General features: G+C 37.7%; 2 protein-coding genes across 9 annotated transcripts in view; both read right to left on the minus strand.

The window, feature by feature from the left end:
• ATM (Serine/Threonine-kinase ATM-like protein) overlaps positions 1–20,955 on the minus strand; it is a 308,602-nt gene that overhangs the window by 150,025 nt on the left and 137,622 nt on the right. For all 8 annotated transcript variants that reach the window (XM_089999875.1, XM_089999874.1, XM_089999877.1 and 5 more), the window contains 4 exons: positions 13,255–13,365; positions 9,762–9,809; positions 9,325–9,429; positions 9,079–9,165 (listed from right to left, as the gene is read on the minus strand). In XM_089999875.1, coding sequence (XP_089856001.1) covers positions 9,079–9,165; positions 9,325–9,429; positions 9,762–9,809; positions 13,255–13,365 — 351 coding nt within the window. The remainder of the gene's footprint in view (positions 1–9,078; positions 9,166–9,324; positions 9,430–9,761; positions 9,810–13,254; positions 13,366–20,955) is intronic.
• LOC149843514 (uncharacterized) lies at positions 18,092–20,647 on the minus strand. Its single transcript, XM_090001858.1, has 4 exons — positions 19,154–20,647; positions 18,929–19,047; positions 18,519–18,843; positions 18,092–18,428 (listed from the first exon to the last, which is right to left on the minus strand). The coding sequence occupies exons 1-4, from the start codon at positions 19,299–19,301 to the stop codon at positions 18,259–18,261; spliced, it is 762 nt and encodes a 253-aa protein (XP_089857984.1). The 5' UTR covers positions 19,302–20,647; the 3' UTR covers positions 18,092–18,258.

Here is a 20,955-nt window from a genome sequence, read left to right on the forward strand (position 1 = left end):
AGGCATTTTAAAATTTATAGGAAGCGGGAAGCGAAATATCAATTTGAAAGCGAAATATGAATAAAAAATGAAGCAATACGGTAACTGAATAGGAATCAAACAAGAAACAAAGAAAAACTAAAATAAAAATTGATCATTCTTATATTTCATGATTTTTCAATAAAAGAGCTCATTTTTTTTAAAATCTAACAATGATGGTTACCAATTTAGAGAAAGTACATGGGAAGTAAGAGAAAATACATGAAAAACATGAAAGGAAACGTGCGAAAAGCATATAAAAAGCATAGACCATGATTGTGGGAAGCATAGAAGAAGCGTGGGGGAATCGAGATTCCCATGAAGTTTTGGAAGCGAGGAGTATCGTGCTTACGAAGCGAGCTTCCCACCTACCTAAGAAGCTTCTGGTAACTCTGGTCAAAACTCAAAAGCATGCCTAACACTAGGTGCCTAGTCAACACAATTCACTTTTTTTTCAACGTAAAGAGAGGGAGAAAGGGATCTCTCTCTCTCTCTCTCTCTCTCTCTCTCTCTCTCTCTCTCTCTCTGGGGTGTAAACGAGTCGGGTTTGGTTCAGGTTCAAGCTGGGTCTTGTCAGACCCGTTTTCGAATCAGGTCTAAAAATTAGCCTCGAACTCAACTCAAGTTGGTTTGTGTCTAATTCCAATTCCAGGTATCGGTACAGCTAAAAATCATAGACTCGCATTTGTAAATGGATTTGGGTACAAACCTGATTGGGTCTAAACAGGTTGAGTCTTAAATAGACCTGCATTTTAATTGGGTTCAAAAATTATGCCCAAACTCAACCCAATTTGATTCGGGATTGGGTATGGCTAAAAGTTGTAGACTCATATAGGTTAATGGATTACACTTGGGAGGCAAAATCACATAAACCCCAACTACTGTGCAACCAACTCAGAGAACATGACCATTTAGGTGGAAAACCCTCTCCATAAGAAGAGGAAAAACCAAGAGGCTGCTGCAAAAATCCACTGTGTAATCAGGTTACAGTGCTTTCTTTTCAAGCTCCCAAGCCTGAGGATACAGCCTTGCTTACAAAAATCCCACCTTATGCTCTCTTGGTGGTAAAAGAAGCCCTAGGTCTCTTTCTCTCTCACAATAAAGGCGAACCTCACACTCTCATGTCCCCCAGCACGTCTCTTTACAACAATAGACTCAAGACTATTAGAATTACCACATAAAATATGGACAAAAATAAGCCTCCATAAGTCAAACTCACATTTGACTCTTTACAAAAGGGGTTGAAGAGGAAGTGGGCCACCCAAATGAGAATGGACCCAACACAAAGCAATATTTTTTAAACCTACCAAATGCAAATTGAGCCACCAGCAAATCTATGTTGGGTGTCATTGTCTCATACTTCAATTGGGAGCCCACAAATCGAGACATAATTACAAGCGTGTCATTGAGTCTACCTTGGTTGGGAGCATACAAATTGAAAGACATAATTACAAATACCCAAATAGGGCAGAGTCCATTTAGGCCACTACGTTAACTCACAAGTTAGATAGAAAACCGAATTGCAGTGCAAACCCGATCTACGATCTATTCACACTTTGTCTAGGAGTTCATACAGTCATTAGGCTATTCAAATTGAATCAATATCTCATATTCTACATCCAACCTAAGCTTAGAGAATCGAACCATTAGTTGTTTATATTCAGAAACTATTTAGTCAAAAGTGTTAGTTAGACACTTAAAAGGACTAGAAAAGGACTAGGCGGGATTAATTGGATTAGCCGGTAGCAAAGATACAAAAATGCAAAGAATACAATGAATTGCTAAAGATAAATGCAACATAAAATTAATCAACAATAAGCAGATAGACAACACACAGCATGTCGTCCAGCACTATGTAACTATAATTTTGCATAACCTAAATTGAAAAAAATTGAAAAAATTGTCAATATGATAATGTTAAATAACTTAAACACGATCTGAAGACTTAACAACATTAAATAACCATCCATGTCATTATAAACATCAAATAAATAGATCAAACATAAAATAAAACATGAATATGAGAACTATAAAAGTCCAAAGAATCAAATATAATATCAATATATATTGTACAATGTACTGTATATTTATACATATATAGCAACATGTATACATACAATTGCAATACATTCAATACAATAAATAGATCAAAAAAACAATAAAACATGAATATAAGAACTATAAAAAATCAAAGAATCAAACATAAATAAATAAATACATAAATATAAATATATAGACACAAAATCAACAAAATGTATACATATCATAAATCGATCAAACTAAGCATGCATTCCTAATTTCCTAAGCATGAGTCACATGATTAAATCAACATCATGTATGTAACGCCCCAAAATTTTAAACTTTCGAACCTTTCAGGAAACAAGCAAGAGACTAGAAAAAATCTCTTTCCTTCAGAGTTTGTTTATGAAATAAGCGGAAGACTATTCTTTTGTTGAATTTAGAAAGGCAAGCTGACAACTTTGGGCATGTTAGCTAAAAGAACCAAAAAGTACAAAATTCGGATATCCAAAGGAAAACCTGTGACAAAACCCCAAAACATCCAGGACGCAAGCTAAGAGCAGGAAAAAGGAAATTTTGAATCCATCTTGCCATCGTGCCATCGCCCGCGGTGTACCTAATCATCACTTGTACCTATAGAATGAGTTAGTTTCGCAAAAAACTAGTAGGTGCACAAGAGAGACTACAGGAAACTGAATTAAGTACATTTAATTCAGCATGCTAAACAGTTTAAAGCAGATCAGCAGTTCAAACCAGGTAAGCAGTGCAACTGTCAAACGCAGCATGACGATTCATTTGATCGTAAGCTGTAAACTACCACGCAACTAGCAATTTTCGTTCCTTGAACGAGATCTCTATATTTAATCATTATCAGGTCAATGTTTGTCCCTCTCACTATTACTAACAAACTCTTTGTCCTGAACAACCTTAATTTATTCTCATCTCTCAAGGTCTTACGTGGCCAACTGCCACCTGTTATGACTCACTTAAGGCGTCATACTTTCTCAAAAATATCTACCCTTCCATAGAACATCCAAAACATGATCATGATCTAAAATCAAATAAAAATTTGCTTCTCACATCTGAGTCCTACATGAAATCATGCTATAACAGAACACCAAATCTATAAATTCATAATTGGCTATCAATATCAAACTCAGAAGATTATCACAGCTTACCATAACTTTTTATGGTAATCAAAATTCACAAGATCCACGTCGGATCGCTTGGTCCGAGAAATGTACGACCTCACAAGGAATTACCACCCTAGATGGTATACATGGTCTTAGACCATACACTTCCTTATAGGAGTTCACCATCTTTGCGGCTACCCGCTCGTGGACAGTGTACATCCTCACAGAGAATCTATCACTCTAGCTTGGTCACTTGATCTTGGACAGTACACTTCCTCACAGGATTTCACCCTCTTTGCGGCTACCTGCTTTTCAACAAATGTCATATCCAATAAAAATTATTGTGATACACGCATCAACACAAATGACTACTCTCAGGGTCGATAGTCACTACTATAATTAACAAGATCAATGCCGGATCACCTGGTCTGGGAAATGTATAATCTCACAAGGAATTACCGCCCTAGATGGTATACCTGGTCTTGGACAATACACTTCCTCACAACAGTTCACCGTCTTTGCGGCTACCCGCTCGTGGACAATGTACATCCGCACAGAGAATCTACGACTCTAGCCGGTTATTAGATCTTGATCATACATACCCTCGCAGATAATCCTTTGGAGATCAGGTCCTCAACAGATACCATACTTAGTGATATATGCATAGATACAATCGATTGCTCCGAACAATTGACCGCTCTTGGGGTCAATAGCCACCAAAATGGGCACAAGCATGCATATCAGCAATGTGCATCGTATCACTTCACTTGGTAAAACAAATCACAAGATCACACATTCCTCCAATAAGGTTCCATGAACCATGAACATTTATCGCATGCTTTCAACATTTCTTATCACGTGGCATTTTAATCACATCATACAGACGCATATAATACTACACATTGTATCATTGCTACAAGGAACATTGCATTCCTCAAATAGGACCTCAAAGCATGCATAAACAAAGCATAAGTTTTATACACATGAGAACACGTAGATTACATAATATGAATCAACTAAACATCAACATATGTAACTCCTACGTAGTTCAATAAATTTACAAAGGATTCAAGTTATAGGTGCAAATATTCAAATCATTGCATCATCATATGCATTCACAATTCTCATCTCAAGGCACATCGCATTCAACTTTTCTAGTGTGTAACTCATGCACATATCTTCAAGACATTTTAATCAAATTCAAGATACTTATCAATCATGTTATACAGGTATGCTATATTCACTTAGGCAATCATAACGCAATTCTCTGCAATAAAACTATGTAGGCGTGATGTATTATTCACCTAAATAGTCTAAATTAATCATTTGTCGGCGTGACATATCATCCACCTATATGCTAACATAAGCATCATAATCATAAGAATCTCGGGGACACACAAAGTCATACGTAATTTCATCGATAAGCTTTTACTTGACAAAAAATACGTACCCAAAGCACACGAAAGTCTTATGAGCAATCAACCAGTGTGAACAAACTTATGTTTCGATATTACTGGCCTGCGGGTACACGCAGACAAATCATAGAAACTATGTCACACGGACTCGGCTAGGGAGGTGCCGCACCCGAGTCGACACGCCCCGACACGGGTGCAGCTTCGGACTCGATCAACGAGTCAAGGCCGAGTCCGTCCACATTTTGGACTCGGTCAACTTTGACCGAGTCCAAAAATGTCCATTTTTAGGATAAAAAACAAAAAAAACACTTTTTATATATCTTTTTTTTTAAATATATAACCAGACTGTGCAATGCAGTTGCACAGTCTGTGTGACTGTGCAACTGCAACTGCACAGTCACTGCACACAGTCTGTGACTGTGCACAGTCTGTGTGACTGTGCACAGTCTGCACAGTCACAGGTTGCATTGCACAAACTGCATTGCACAGTTTGTGCAACTATTAACGTATAAAGTTTAAACATTTGAATGTCAAAACTGAACAGGTCACAAAGATGTGAATGCTATAGTAAATGGGTCATTTCAAAAATTGGACCAGTACAAATTAATGACCATTTCACAAGGTTATAGTTTAAAGTTTTTTTCCTTTAACCATGGCCCATAGATGTGTTTACCTTAATTTTAATTGTTTACTAGAATTATTGTTATATATATAGCCGAGTCCCCGTGTCCAAAATTTTTGAAATTGCGTCGCACCCGCACTCATGTGACATAGCATAGAAACAACTGAGACTAGTTCGAGCGTCTGTTATTCTATGTATTTTCAATAACCCGAATAGTTGGTTAAGTCTGCTCCTAAGGGGATGGCTTTAGCCGAGAGAGGATTCCTCAAAGGCAGGTACTGAGCAATGGATGCATCCAACTTCTACAGAAGTCCATAGGATCTACCACCTAGGATAATGTCTGGTAGTCTCTTCCCCTAACTCCAATTACTGGAGAGGCCGGATCTTTGCCTGTGGGGTGGTTATTAACAACATGTCCATTGGAGTTTTGTATCGTTCTGTCCTCTCCCTTGACAGACTACAAGAAGCAAATGGGTGCGTTAGGTGTTGCTTAACTAACGACCCAATCTAATGTTGTGGTCTTTAAACCACTTGAGCATCTTGCCTGTGAAGGCGAATAGTCACCATTTTATGTGATTACAACATTTTGTATTTACCACTATTCGAGGCCGCACGACTGTCTCAACCGATCATCGCAGTACTAGCGTGTAGTGCATGACTACAAGTACTTTATGATGAAAGGGGTATAGTTCCTTAATAGGAGTCTCAACAAAAGTGTTTCACAAAGATGTAATATTTCTGAAGCTCTGCTTTTGACATTCTTTATCTTTTGAAACCGCAAACAGCTTGTGCCAACATCTAGCATGTAATTTTCTCGAATCTCATCCGCTATCGTGGTATCTACATGCCTCACATGACTCGAAACTGGCCTCGATGAACGAAATACGGGTTTCTCAACAGAACCCCCGCTAAAAAGTTTGTTCAAGCCCAATTCGAGGTTACCCAAGATATGCCGAATAGACGAACAAAACCAGCCAAAACACATTCTTCCAAATACTTTGATTTGGGCAGTCTTTGATGCTTTTGCGCAGCTCCCTAAATTCTCAAGTTAACTTTACAGGACTTCTCGGTCGAAAAGCCAGGATCTCTGCTAGGGATCTCTCTCCTTAGACGAAGATGTATCGCTAAGCTCTCGACTCAACTCTTGTCGCAAGAGGGAGAGTGGTAAATGCCTCTTGCTTACTCCACGAGGATGCCTTTATAGCACGTGCAATGAGTGAAAACCTGAGCATCATCTGCAATGGCGAGGCAGTAACGAAACATTTGCAAAAATGGGAACCTGGGCGCATAGCTCGACGACAAAGTAAAGACTGTGAGCAAGAGTGCAAACGTAAAGCCTGGGCGCAGAGCGCGACAGCAACGTAAAGACTGACAGAAAGTAAAAGACAAAGATCATGAAACCGCGCCCTTGAGTTAAATGCATACTTGTATATATATGTATATATATATATCCTTTTTAGTTAATTGAACTCAATCCAATTGTTCAAATCCGCCGTGCAATCTTCCCCTACCTTGGGGAGTTGCAAGCTTGCTGGCGCCTGCGGGTGTAAACGATTGACGGCACGGGTCACGAAGTGCGAGTGGGAAGCGACAGTCTTAGCAAGTTAACACCAAAAATAGAAGATCAGGGGCACTGTCGCTGACCTGACGTGAAAGAAGCAGAGGCAGGGGCATTGTGCCCTTGCGCATCTGCTATCAGCGCAAGAAGCAGGGGTAAGGGTTGCGAGCCCCTGCTGCCCTGCTGTCAGCAAATTACAATGAGGCAGTGGGTTGCACCCCTGCCCTTAGAAAGTGAGGGCAGGCAGGGTTGCGCCCCTGCCTGACAAAGTAGAGGAGAGGCAGGGGCAAATCCCCTGCCTGTCAACAATGCAGGGGAGGCAGGCGGCTTCGCCCCTGCCTAACAATCATGCAAAGAGGCAGGGGCTTTACCCCTGCCTGATGAATACGCAAACAGGTAGAGGGCGAAGCCCCTGCCTGACGCTAGAGAAGACGGAGGCAGGGAGCCTTGCCTCTGCCTATCGAAAAGCAACGAAGGCAGAGGCGATAACCTAGGGAGGGGGCTCGACCCCTCCCCTGAACAACAAGGGTGCAGGGAGGGGCTCGACCCTCCCCTGCCATCAAATGGACTAAGGAGGGAGCTCGACCAGAGTTACCGGAAGCACCTAAGTAAAAGGGGAAGCATGCTTCGGAAGCGCAAAACGTCACGCTTTCGAAGCGTGCAGGGAAGCGCCACTTTTAAATGGGAAGCGCGCTTCCCCCATTTTTTCAATTTTTTGTATTTTTTATTTTTATTTTTATTTTTTTCGCTTCCTAAGTCGCTTCCAGTTCGCTTCCTAGGTCACTTCGGAGACGATTTTCGAATCGCTCCTAAGTGGTACCACGCTTCCCGCTTCCTAAAATTTTGAATGTGCCTCGCTTCCCGCTTCATGTATCGCTTCCCGCTCCCGCTTCCTCAACTGGCAACCATGAGCTCGACCCCTCCTACGTACAACGAAGGCAGGGAGGGTTGATCCCTCCCATGCGAAGATCGAAGGCAGGGAGGGCTCGAGCCCCTCCCTGCGATAAACAGAGGCAAGGAGGGTCAAACCCTCCCATGTGCACCTAAATAGGGGAACAGGGAGGGGCTTGACCCTCCCTGTGAAAAGGAGACAGGGAGGGGTCTCGACCCTCCCTGGTGAAGACAAAAAGGCAGGCATGGGCCCCAAAACCCCCTGCCGGAACACTCCTCACAGGCGGCAGGGGTTTTACCCCTGTCGAACTGTCGGTAAACTGGTGGGCTAAAATCCCTGCCGCACGACCCTTCCTTGTCGTAAACGACCGACAGGAAGGGGCTTTTGCCCGTCTGTCGACAGAAGGGAGAATAAAAGAAAAAAGGAAGAGGAGGCAAGATCCAATGGCCCCTGTCGGGCTTGCTTAACAGGGAAATTAGACAGGGTCCAAAGGACCCTGTCGTTTTTTAGGGGAAAAAGGAGGCAGGGGCCATTGGCCCCTGCCAAAAGTCTTAAGACAACGGAAAGGGGGGGGGGGGTCCTGACCCCTTTCCGTCGAACTGTTGCTGGACCGAGGGAGCGAAAGGAACGAAAAAGGAAAGAAAAAGGGGGGAGAAGAAAAGAAAATGGGAAGGAGAGGAGAAGATGCGTAACTGAGGGGTCGTCGGAGGAGCTTCGGGGCTGTCGGCGGTTGGACGAAAGGTCGCAGGTGGCGGCGGGTTGACAGGGGTCTCTGGGCTGGCTCGCCGAAGAGGGAAGGAACAACGGGAAGGGGAGACTGCGGGTCGAGGAAAGCGACGAGAGAGAGAGAGAGAGGAAAAGGGGGGGTTTCTCTTTGAAACCCCTGCCTCGCAGTCTTTAGAAGGCACGAGGGAGGCGGTGCCTCCATTGGGTCTGGGTCGGATCCGGATCTGACCCGAATCCAAGTTTTTTTTACCAGGTTTTACAATGTACACCGAAATATAGACAGAATCTGAAAATTTGCGAATGCATACCACAAATCATACACAAAATCCAAAAACGAGTATAAAGTATAAACATTAAATTTTTTTTCTAGATTCCAAATCTCATCCCTCATCATATTCTATCCGGCTAACTCTCACATGCATATGGATCTGTTTTCTAGATTTAGTACGCCTGAGATATATTGATCCTAATTTTTTCATGCACAAAACACCTTCCTGCTGATTGAAAGCATCTTATATGATATATTTCACTAAGGGTTTTCAAACAAGAACTTGCATTGAACTTCTAGCTTGACAATACTTTTTTATAACACACAACGATCACAATGACAATTAAATTCACAACTTATAATCCAACCATATATAGCATGGTAAAGGATGATTACTAAACATATGAGCAAACAGGAGGAACTTAACCTTATGAGACTGAAGGATCCCATAAATGCTATCAGGCTCATTGATCTTTGTTACCGCTGCAACCAACAATTCTACATGGGCTGGAAGCTGGAACAACATAGTAGATGGAGTTATGAGACAATTGTATCATGAACTAAAACAAGTAAAGTAGAAAACCTTAGAATTGACATTGTTGCCTCCAATGAACCAAAGGAACTGTTAAGATGAAGCTGCCAAAGATTTCAAATTTTATGTTCGAACACTAACCATTTCATGAAGAGAAAAGTCAGGGTTTCCCAACGTGAGACTCTTGAAATGCTCTTCACACCAAAGCTCCACATACAAGATTGCAGAAAAGAATGAGCCACAAAACTGCCAAGAAGAGAAATTTATATTAACAGTTTCACAGAGAGAGAGGGAGAAAGCTCATGCATAAATTCAGGATAAGACATGAAAGCTTCAAATATATGCATTCATAGGCATCTAAAATGCATAAAACAATATAGTTGTGCATCAACCAACAGGATAGCAATTACCCATGCCTACACCGAAAGTAATTAGTCAAAAATCTAAAAAAAAGACAGACAATTTTAAATCCTACAGCTTACAAAGGTTACTCAGACACAAGAGTTTTCATCAAATAAGAACTGCATGGAGTACAATGTATGCCCCGAAAAAAGAAAAAAAAACAAGTATTAACTTACAATTGCATATTTAGCCACCACAAGATAATCAATCCTAAGCCAGTAGACCTAGAAGCCCAAACAAAAGGTACGCACGTCAGAAAGCAGCATTAAGTCATTATATAGTTCAATATACAGTCAAACCACAAATTGATAGCACAAAAAGCTAACTTCCAATTCTGAGAAGCAACATGCATGCAGGTGTGGTAAGCATCTAATATCATGTTCTCCTTGTTAATTTGGAAAAATAATGTTGTTGGCGGCAAGATAGTCTTCTTATAGTCATGGACTCACGATTCTGGAACATGAAAAGAGTTTATGAATGTAATAATGAACTATCTATGACCACGCACAAGCAAAAATCTTAACAGAAACTGGTTTTAGGCTCTGCAGCAACCGAAAGGGCTGGGGAATTGGAGAAATGGAAGGCACCTGATTCCTGTAATTGGAGAAAATAACTCCTAGATAGGAGATATTAGCAGACCTTGTTTTCAGGTGTTCAGTTGGGAAGTTTTTGACTTCCAAACAACCACTTTGGGGGAAGTATGACATACTCCCCAACTCCAGCTTACAAGACAACGCCTTAAGGGAGAATAGCCTGAAGGTTAAAAAGTTAAAAAATAATAATAATAAAGGAACTCAACACTAACATATTGCACGCAATAAGCTTTATTTGCAAAGCAACACATTTAAAACCATCATGAAGCAAGCATGAAAATCAGATGCCCAACCTCGGGAATTCCAGTTTTCAATGGAATTCCAAGATAATGCATCCAAATCACAGTCACTGGTATTGCTGATATTTTGAAAATATCATATATATATATATATATATATTAGAGAAGGCCGAAATTATCGGCAATATATCATGATATTTTCAAAATACCACAATAATATCACAATATTTTCGTGATATTTTTGGAACAACTCTTATTTTCTCTATTTTAAGCCTACTTATACTTTGTTGTTTGTTTCTTTTATATTTTAAAGCCTTTTAAAACTTGATTCTTTATATTTTTGCAAAAAAAAAATGCAATTTTTTAAACTTCCAAGACTTTCTCAAGAAAACCCACTTATATTGAAAAAAAAACAGCGAGAAATTGACTTGAACAATACATGTGACTATGATCCAAATATACAATTAATGGCAATGATAAAACAGTACATGGACGAGGTAGTATATCACCAAACTTGCTAATGTTAAGAGCCTGAAAACAAGTTATGAATGAGGTATTGGCATATGCTGTATCGGCATGTAGACAGTGATCTATAAATTGAAAACACCAGCCAAGATAAGTTATAAAGCTTACATCCTTTTTTACAGCAAATATAACCTAGAATCTTTCAGCTAATGGTACCACCACTTGCACAGACATGCAGCTGCGGGTACAATTGGAGTATGTAAATAATGTGACTAAAAGTAACTGCTAATTGATTTCATTATTTCTTACATTGATTATCCATTAAACTTTCATAAGTTGATACATAGCTTTTCAGTTATTGCCGCTATAAACGAGATTGAGTAATCCATCGTGTCTTAAATGCCCTTATATTTGTGCAACAGAATCAACCTTTACTAGAGTGCTACCTACAAGGCATGATAGTAGCCTTATAAAGACACATAATGGATAGTGATGAACAGTGGAATATGGAGACAAGTCGGTAGGTCAACGAACAAGATTTTATTCGATATCCTACCAAATTTGATTCCATTTAGTTGCATTTGGTAAGCCAAAACAATAACCAACTGTAATCAGATGAAGATATGGTTTTGATTTTTTGCTACTGAATCCAAGAAATATCTGAATTTGACGAATATCCGAATCTGTTTACATATAAAAAAACAGGTCTGATATGAACTTGTCACCATCCAAATTTGAATCCGCGTAGCCAACACCTGATTTAGTCAGTATTGGCCACATCCAATCCAAATCCAAACCGTTTACATCCCTAAGTTATAAACAAAGAATCATAAGGGTCATCGTGCCGTTCATAGTGAAGTCTAACAAAATATTCCAGCTTCTATAAGCATGCCTATATACTATGGGGCAAGGAAACGACAAATTAAACATAACTTATAGAAACAAAAAAAGTTTAATGAAAAAAGTGAGGGGATAAAGGTTCATGCTGCAGAGGATGATGAATCATACAATAATGTTTTTTCATCATAGAACATGAATGAACCAGAGTATCAGAATTGCAAATAGTTTTGCCCAGAGTTACCGGAAACTTCTTAGGTAGGTGGGAAGCGCGCTTCCGGATACTCGCTTTGGAAGCACGATACTCCTCACTTCTAAAACTTCAAGGGAATCTCGATTCCCCCATGCTTCTTCTATGCTTCCCACACACATGGTATATGTTTCCTATATGCTTTTCTCGTGTTTCTTTTCATGTTTTTCATGTATTTCCTCTCACGCTTTCACTCACTTCCCATGTACTTTCTCTAAATTGGTAACCATCAATATTAGATTTTAACAAAAATTTAACTCTTTTACTGAAATATCATGAAATATCATGAAATATAAGAATAATCAATTATATTTTAGGTTTTATTTGCTTCTTGTTCGATTCCTATTCAGTTACCATATTGCTTTATTTTTTATTTATATTTCGCTTTCAAATTGATACTTCGCTTGCTGCTTCCAATAAATTTCAAAATGCCTCGCTTCTCACATCCGCTTCCCGTATCGTTTCCCGCTTCTGCTTCCTAGTTTGGCAACCTTGGTTTTGCCAAGGTAGGAAAATAAACAAGCAAAATATAACCCCATCCTGGTCACTTCATAGCCCAGCACAAACTCATGCATAAGCTGATCCCATCAAGCAAAATGGGTCAAACTCAAGCTAATCTCAGCCCTGTTAATCTTTGTATAGGCACAGAAATTTTCTGGGTTCCCAACCAAAAGTTTGTTGGCCTCGACACAAAGTCATATAGATGACACGTCAAAATTTGGGATGCTTGTTCACATTTAAGACAATTTGAGTGTGAACTTGAAATGTTTTGATACACTCGATACCGTACTCAAAATATTTCAGGAAAGAATGAATTTATTTTGGTGAATTCTAAAACAAAAGGAAATATTCAAGGAGCTCAAACCAAAATGATTTTAAAAATAAGAATAAATATATGGAATTTTAAGTAGCCCAAGTGATTTTCTGGAAAAATCACTTGCAAGCAGCTCACCACATTGAGAGTGATAACCAAATACTCCAATTTAAATGTACTACATTAATTTGTTGGAATTGTTAGCATAACACATGCAGTTTTCATCTACCGTTAAAACATCCACTGCAGATACAAAAGCTTGAATCATCCCAAACATAACCAAGAGAAACAGTGTGCCAATATGGGACTGAATTCATACCAGCAGCAGAGAATGTCCAACAGCTGTGGTAATGAACAAAGGATAAAACTAATGATATAAGTATTTACCAAATTCAGATGTGGAAAACACAAGCACAGTATTTCACAAATGAAACATGATTATAATAGTACTCAAGGTGGCACAAGACATACTTTATCCCATGACAAGCATGATATGATTCCCATGGCAGATGAACATAATGGGCTATGATTCTCATATGAAGAAGGAGCCTTTGAATTACGTCCAGTTGAAGGCTTGCAACCCTGCAGTAGGAATTTAGCTTTCAGGCTTTGCTTTTGCTTAAATATTATCATTACTTCTCAGAAAAATAGTAAAAGTTGCACAAGTAATAGAAAAACTTACCTAAGAAATCCTCTATAAATAGAACTCATCAATTCTAGCAATTAAGGAGAGTGAAGAGACAAAAGATTGATTTCATCCTCAGACGTTGTGAGACATTTTTTAATTAATAGATATCCAAATATGCTGGAATCAAGAACTGTACATACACGAAAAAAATGGTATTGCTCAACCAAAAGAGAAAATAAAACAACCACCTATACAAACACCTGGTTCACTAAATTTTGTTCTACGTCTCTGTATTAGAAAACCTCACCAGAAGATATCTGGTATGACGGGCCTAGGTTACTAATATTGGAGATGACTTTAACAAAGGAAACATAAACCAATTTGGACCCATGAAAGGATACCTAGTAAATCACTGACAAAATCAATAATGTCAGAAAGCAAATATTCCTAGCACAAAGTAGGAGATCATATGAACTGCAGTACATCTATCCATGTGTAACATGTACAAAAAAAAAAGGTTAGCTCACAGCCCACAAGGGCTCCGGTCATCTGGCAGGGGCGACTTGTGAACGTCACCAAGTTGACAGGACATCACAAGTTTGAGGCCAGCCAATGTGTGGTCCGTGATTGGGGGCTTTTCCCTTGTACTATCCAAAAAAAAAAAAAGATTAACCCACAAAGGCATTAAGAATGCAGGTTGCCTTTGATGCTTTATTTGTGTCCTTCCTTTTTATTTCCAGCTATATAACATGAGCACATCCCATGGCCCCCAATACTCAGCACGGGTCAACACAGAACTATTGAGTAGCAATCACCTTCTTTTCATATTTTTTAGATTTTTTTATCAGAACCTATGGATGTGATCTACAAGGTTTGTTTGGATGACTAGAAACAAAAAGTTAATTTGGATGACTACTTGAGAGTTGTTGTCTATGTAGTCAAAAGCGTTAGGTGGTGCTCTAATGAAATGGCGGTCTTCCACAAATGCACAAACAACTCACAAATAAGTGTCTATTGGAGACACTACAAGCATGACCCTTGAAAGGGTATAAAAAGAAAACTTGAAAAATAAAAAATATTTTATTCATGCAAAAAATGCTTAAGAAGCATTGTTATTTTACATTGGAGGGGTTCACCCCTATATATACAAAATGGTGGAAGAGAGAGGAGAGCTCATTGTGAGCTCTCCAAAAGAGTCATTGGACTTTAGTCCAACGGCTCTTATTCTAGCCATTGGACTAGAGTCAAATGGCTATAGCACAGTCAAGTTCCAACAGGAACATGACTGGATAAAGTATCTAGTTTTTATTGAACTAGATGCTAAAAAGAAAATAAAATAAAAGATAAAAATAATAAAAGAAAATATATATATATATATACTACAGTTTATATTTTAACACTCCCCACAAACTTATGGTATAATGAGCGAAAGTTTGTCTAAGAGAAAGTGAAATCCGGGAGCAGCGAGAGGCTTGGTGAAGAAGTCTGTTAATTGATATTCGGATGTAACATATGGCAGATTAATGGTTCCATGTAAGTATTCCTCTCTGACATAGTGACAGTCCATCTCAATGTGTTTGATGCGCTCATAGAATGTCCGGTTGCATGCAATGTAGATCGCACTTTTGTTGTCACAGTACATCTTTGAAGCTTGTGTTGCTTCAACTCTCGTATCCGCTAGCAATCTTCTGAGCCAAACAACCTAAATAGTAGTGGTTGACATGGCTCTGTATTCAGCTTCGGTGGAAGAAAGAGAGACCTGTTGCTTCTTGCACCTCCATGACAATAAGGCTTCACCTAGGAACGCACAAAAACTATTAGTTGAGTGCCTATTATTGATATCACCTCCTCAGTCAGCATCAGTGTATGCAATTAAATTTAATGAAGATGAAACATGCAAGAAGAGTCATCGTGAAAGAGGATTTTAAGTATCTAATAATACGCAAAATTGTTCTTCCATATGTAACCGCCACTATGTCCGTGAATCATATCTGAAAGGAGTCATAGATCTTCCATATGTAACTTCAGAATATCAGCTGGCAGATTTCTTTACCAAATCGTTGTGCTCTCTACGATTCAACTTCCTTCTTAGCAAATTTTTGGTCATTATGCCCTAAGTTTGAGGAGGGTGTTAAATTGTAATCCATAAGACAATGTATTTTATAATATATATTTTATATGTATAAAAGAAGATACATATATATATATAATATATTTCTTTCTTGTATTAGTTGTAGGGGTATTTTAGTCATTTTACACATATTCATGTCGTTAAATATGATTGTAATTATTCCTTTTAATTTTTCTTATTTTTGTAACTTTTTCTTTTTATTTTATCCTTTTTTATGTATTGTTTTTGTACACAGACAGTAGCTGACTGTGTACAGTGTACAACAGTCAGCCACTGACTGTTATACACAGGTAAGAATAAGAGACGTTGGACTGACTCCCAACTGCTCTAATTAGAGTTGTTGGGAATCAGCCCAACAGCTCTTATGTGTTGCTAAAGCTTATAAATAAGGGTTGTATGCCCATTGTAAAGGGTAAATTTCAGTAAGGAGTTGTCTCATTAAGCTTATAAACACTGTGCATTTATTACACTTCTTTTGTGGTGCAAAGCTTATAAACACTTGCATTTATTGCATTTCTTTTGTGGTGTAAAGCTTATAAACAGTGTGCATTTATTTTGTGTCTTGTGTATTTGAATTATCAAGTTATTTGAAAACTTGATTGTTTGCAAGGATTCTTCACATGAACATCATGAGCTATATCTGGCATAGTAATAGAAAGATAAGAAACAGCTCCAATAACTTGTCTGTAAGGAGTAGGATCATCAAGAAGTTCTCCATCATCAATTTTCATTTTAACGTTGACAACTTCTAGAGTGTTCACTTTCTTATCATCTGCAATTCCAGACCTGAAAACAATATTAAGAGCAAATTTAAATCGAGATATCAAGTACCCCCTAGGCGAATAAGCAACTTCAATGCCTAAAAATATCTTAATAATCATAAGTCAGTCATTTCAAAGTGATTTTTAAGAAGAGTTTTGATATTTGTAACTCCCTGATTGTCGCCTCAGGTGATGATCATATCATCCACATATAAAAGGAGAATGATGATGCATGCATCACATTTCTTAACAAACAAAGGAGTGTCAATTAAACAAGGTTGAAAACAAATATCAAGCATAACATGACTAAATCGGTCATACCAGGCTTTTGGATCCTATTTAAGACCATAAAGAGTTTTTTCTACATGAAGAGTTTTACCCTTAGGGATACTAATACCAGGCGGGGCATCCATATATAATTCTTCAACAAGATTTTCATTCAGGAAAGCATTTTTGACATTCAATTGAAAGATAGGTCATTTTCTAATGGAGGCCAAGGCTTTTAAAGTTTTGACAACGGCCATACGAGCCATAAGAGCAAATTTTTCTTCATAATCGATGTCATACTCTTGGGCATATCCTTTTGCCACTAAATGAGTCTTATACCTTTCCAGGGTTTCATTACTTTTGGCTTTGACATTTTATACCCGCCTACAGCCTATAGGTTTCTTACCTGAATATCTTGGATAGTCCAGGTGTTGGCCTTTTCTAATGCATCCAATTCTATTTTCATGGCTTCTATCCATTCTATATGATTTTTGGCTTGAGAATAAGATGATGGTTCAACATATGATTGTATTAATGCAATTATTGCCCTCATATGTGGGTGAAAAAGATTTGTAGGACACAATTTTTCTAGGAGGTCTAGAAATTCTAGACGTCCTTCTGAGTAGAACTTCAGAGTATTTTTTCAATGCACATGGAAGATTTTGCTCTCTACGTCTTAAATATTGTAGACTAACATCCCTATGGATTTTCACTTCATTATCATCATTTTCAACAGCAATAGAACTTTGATCATTGTCAAAGTCATATTCAAATCACATTCATTGGATTTTGAAGTTAAATCAATTAAAAACGAGTATTCAGTGACATCCTTGAATTTTTCAAATTCAAAGAAGCTTTTTTTTCTAAGAAAGATACATTTCTTGACACATATAATTTGTCATTTTGAAAATTGAAACACATGTAGCCTTTTTTATTATCAGAATATACTAAAAAGGCACATGGGAGTTCACGAGGAGAGAGTTTGTCATTTTTGTGGTGAAAACAAAACATTTGCATCCAAAGACTTTTCATCTAGAATAATCTCCAGTTAAATTAACAAGTTTTTCTATTGGAGTTATATTCTTTAATAATGAAGATGGCATCCTATTGATGAGGTAGGTGGCAGTTAAGACCGTCTCAGCCCAAAAAAAAATTGGAACCTGATTTGCAATTAGCAAGGTCCTAGTCAGTGTTGTTAAAAGCGTTGAGGCGTAGCGAGGCGCTCCACCAAAATCTGAGGCGAGGCGTAAGCCTCGAGGCGCAAAGCGTAAGCCTCAAAAAAAAAATATTTTTAAACTTAAAAAAAACTATAAAAATGATCTAAAATTATAAATAAATAAGAAATGCTTTATTGATGAAGCGCCAACCAACACGAAATAAAAAATCTCAAATAAATACGAAAAAAATATGAGATTAACATGTAAAAGTAGCATTAATGCAACAACTTGATCTATATAAGTATCTAATTGCATAAATATGAGCATTTATTCAATAAAAAACTAACATTAACAACAAAATGCATATTAGCACTAACAACATCATGTCATAATTAAAAAATGCATGTTAACATTAACAACCAAATGTTAATGTATTTGTCCAGAATTCTTTAAAATAAGAGTGTTAACATTCACAATTACAACTGAAAGTCCCAAAAAACATATAAATGGCCAATAGCTCTATGATATGAATTAGGGCCTAGGCTCTTGTTGTGTCTCGTCATCATCAATATTTAAGTCTTCAATATCATCATCTGAAGAATCCATATAAATAGGTTCTTCTTCATCTTCATTCTCTGACTCTTCATCATCTACACTTTCTTCATCCACGTCCTCAATTACTTCTTTTGCTTTTCTTTTTCCTTCAATAAAAAAAATGTATTAAATATTTAGGTTATGTAATTAAAAAATACATTTATATTCATAGCTAGGTAAAAGGAATATAACTTTACCTCGATCTCTTGAAGACATGTCTTGCCTAAAACCACTTTGTGAAACATGAGGTGAAGTGACTTTTTCAATAGGAACATGCTCAATGGCATTTATGTCGAAGTTCGGATCCAACCATGAATCCTCCAACCAATTGGGATCACTTGGCAACACTGGATCTTCCTTCTCCACAATCCACTCATCGTCTGAGTCTATATGATCTAGACATATAGGGTCTTTGGTAGCCCTCCTCTTCATATTTCTCTCTCTTAATTTCATATTGTACATTACAAAAACCAATGCATTCATCTTCTCTTGTTCAAGTCTATTCCTTCGTTTTGTATGCACCTATAATTTCAAATCATTGATAATCAAATATAAGATAATTAAAATATAAAAATGTATTTCAAAAATAAAATACAAAGTCACAAACCAATGAGAAAGTACTCCAATTCCTCTCACAGCCCGATGCACTGCATGTCAAACTTAAAATTCGAATTGCAAAATTCATCAACTCAGGATTTTCGTGCCCAAATGAACTCCACCAATCAGCTGCTTTCAAATAAAATAATAAAAAATTGATAAAAACATTAAGAATGTCATAATTAACAAAAACATAAAAAAATATTGACAAATAACAACATAATTGCAAACTTACCAGGACTTTTTAATTTTCTTGTTGTAACAGCTGCCTCTCTGCCAAACAAGCCATTTGCCTTTTTAAATGCATCGATTTGTGTTGTAATTTTCAACCGAATATTTGCATCAGAAACTAATTTTTCAACACAATCATAAAAGCCACCCATAACTTCTCCATCAGGGTTGAAGTTGTCAGCATAATGAAAATGTGGATTTAAATAATAGGCAGCTGCATGCAAAGGCTTATGAAGTTGCAAGTCTCATCGTCTATCAATGATATCCCAAATAGGTTTATATTTTCTTTGGACATTGTCAAGGTTTGAAGCAATTTCCTCCTTCGCTCTATCCATTGCCTCATACAAAAATCCCATAGCAGGTTCATCTGCATCAACGAGTCGCAACACTTTGACGAGAGGTAGTGTAGCTTTAATTGCATATGATATGGCAGCCCAAAACTTATGATCATTAAGAACAATACAAGAAATGTTCTTAGCATCAGATTTCTTATAGTAATTAGATGTTCTAAAATTTGAAGATAAGAACATCGACTTTAACTCTTTCTTATAACATCCAATACTATGAAGTGTAAGATATGTTGTGGCAAAACGAGTGACGGCTGGACGCAGAAGTTCTTTCTTCTTTGTGAATTTTCTCATTAAATTTAATACTCATGCATGACTATAAATGTATCTTGTAATTTTTTTTGCCTTTTCCACTGTATCTTTAAAAATTGATATCTTTCCAATATCTTCTAACATAAGATCCAAGCAGTGGGCTGCACATGGTGTCCAAAAACATGTTTTTCCTGCTGTTAACATATTTCCAGCTGCCACATAATTTGGTGCATTATCTGTAATGAATTGCACCACATTACTTTCACCAACTTCTTTAACAACTTCTTCAAACAACTGACACAAATTTGCACCAGTTTTTTCCATGTCGCTGATGTCAACAGACTTCAAAAATACTGTCTCAGATGAGCTGTTCACAAGAAAATTAATTAAGTTTCTTCCTTTCCCATCTGTCCAACCATCTGCCATAATACTGCAACCAACCTTTGGCCACTCTTTTTTGAACTCTTTCAAAATTTCATGAGTACAATCTACCTCGTCCTTCAAAATCCACGTTCTGATCTCATGATAAGAAGGTGGTTTGAACCCTCGCCCATAATTTGCAATAGCTTCTACCATTGCACCAAAATATGGACTGTTGCAAAGATTAAATGATAAGGCATTTGCATAAAAAAATCTACCAATGGCACGACATGCATTTTTTCTTTCATCCCTTTTGAAAGCAGTGTTTATTGTGGTTTGCCGTGCTTCTTTGTTCACAAAAAGGTCCATAGGACCAGCTGCACTTGTTTTTGCATCACTACCTGATCTACTAGCTTCTTTATTCACATTATCGCCGGTTGATGATCCAAAATAAACACTTCTCCCGATATCCAACTTGGTTTGCTCTAACTCTTCTTTCTTTAGCCTCTGATCCTTTAGATGATTCTGAAAAAATCTTTTCACGTCATGTGGAACCGCTTCGCACATGCTTACACCATGCTTTGTGCCAGCTAAGTGATGTTTTAGCCTATAGATGCCTCCTGTAGTCTGTTTATGACAGTAATTGCAAATTACATGTCCTACAAGTTTAGGATCTTTAGTAGGATTTGGAACTTTAACTCCATGATCACATCCTACATCTTTTGCCATTTTTCAACTGCAAAAATACATAACACAAAATATATATTAACATCATGCATTCTGCTGACCACATTACATGAAAACAAATGCAAAATAAACAATCTTGGTGTATAAGCTATATACGAAT

The sequence above is a fragment of the Nuphar pumila genome, chromosome 3, assembly GCF_984573655.1.
Source record: "Nuphar pumila chromosome 3, dmNupPumi1.hap1.1, whole genome shotgun sequence".
Lineage (NCBI taxonomy): Eukaryota > Viridiplantae > Streptophyta > Magnoliopsida > Nymphaeales > Nymphaeaceae > Nuphar > Nuphar pumila.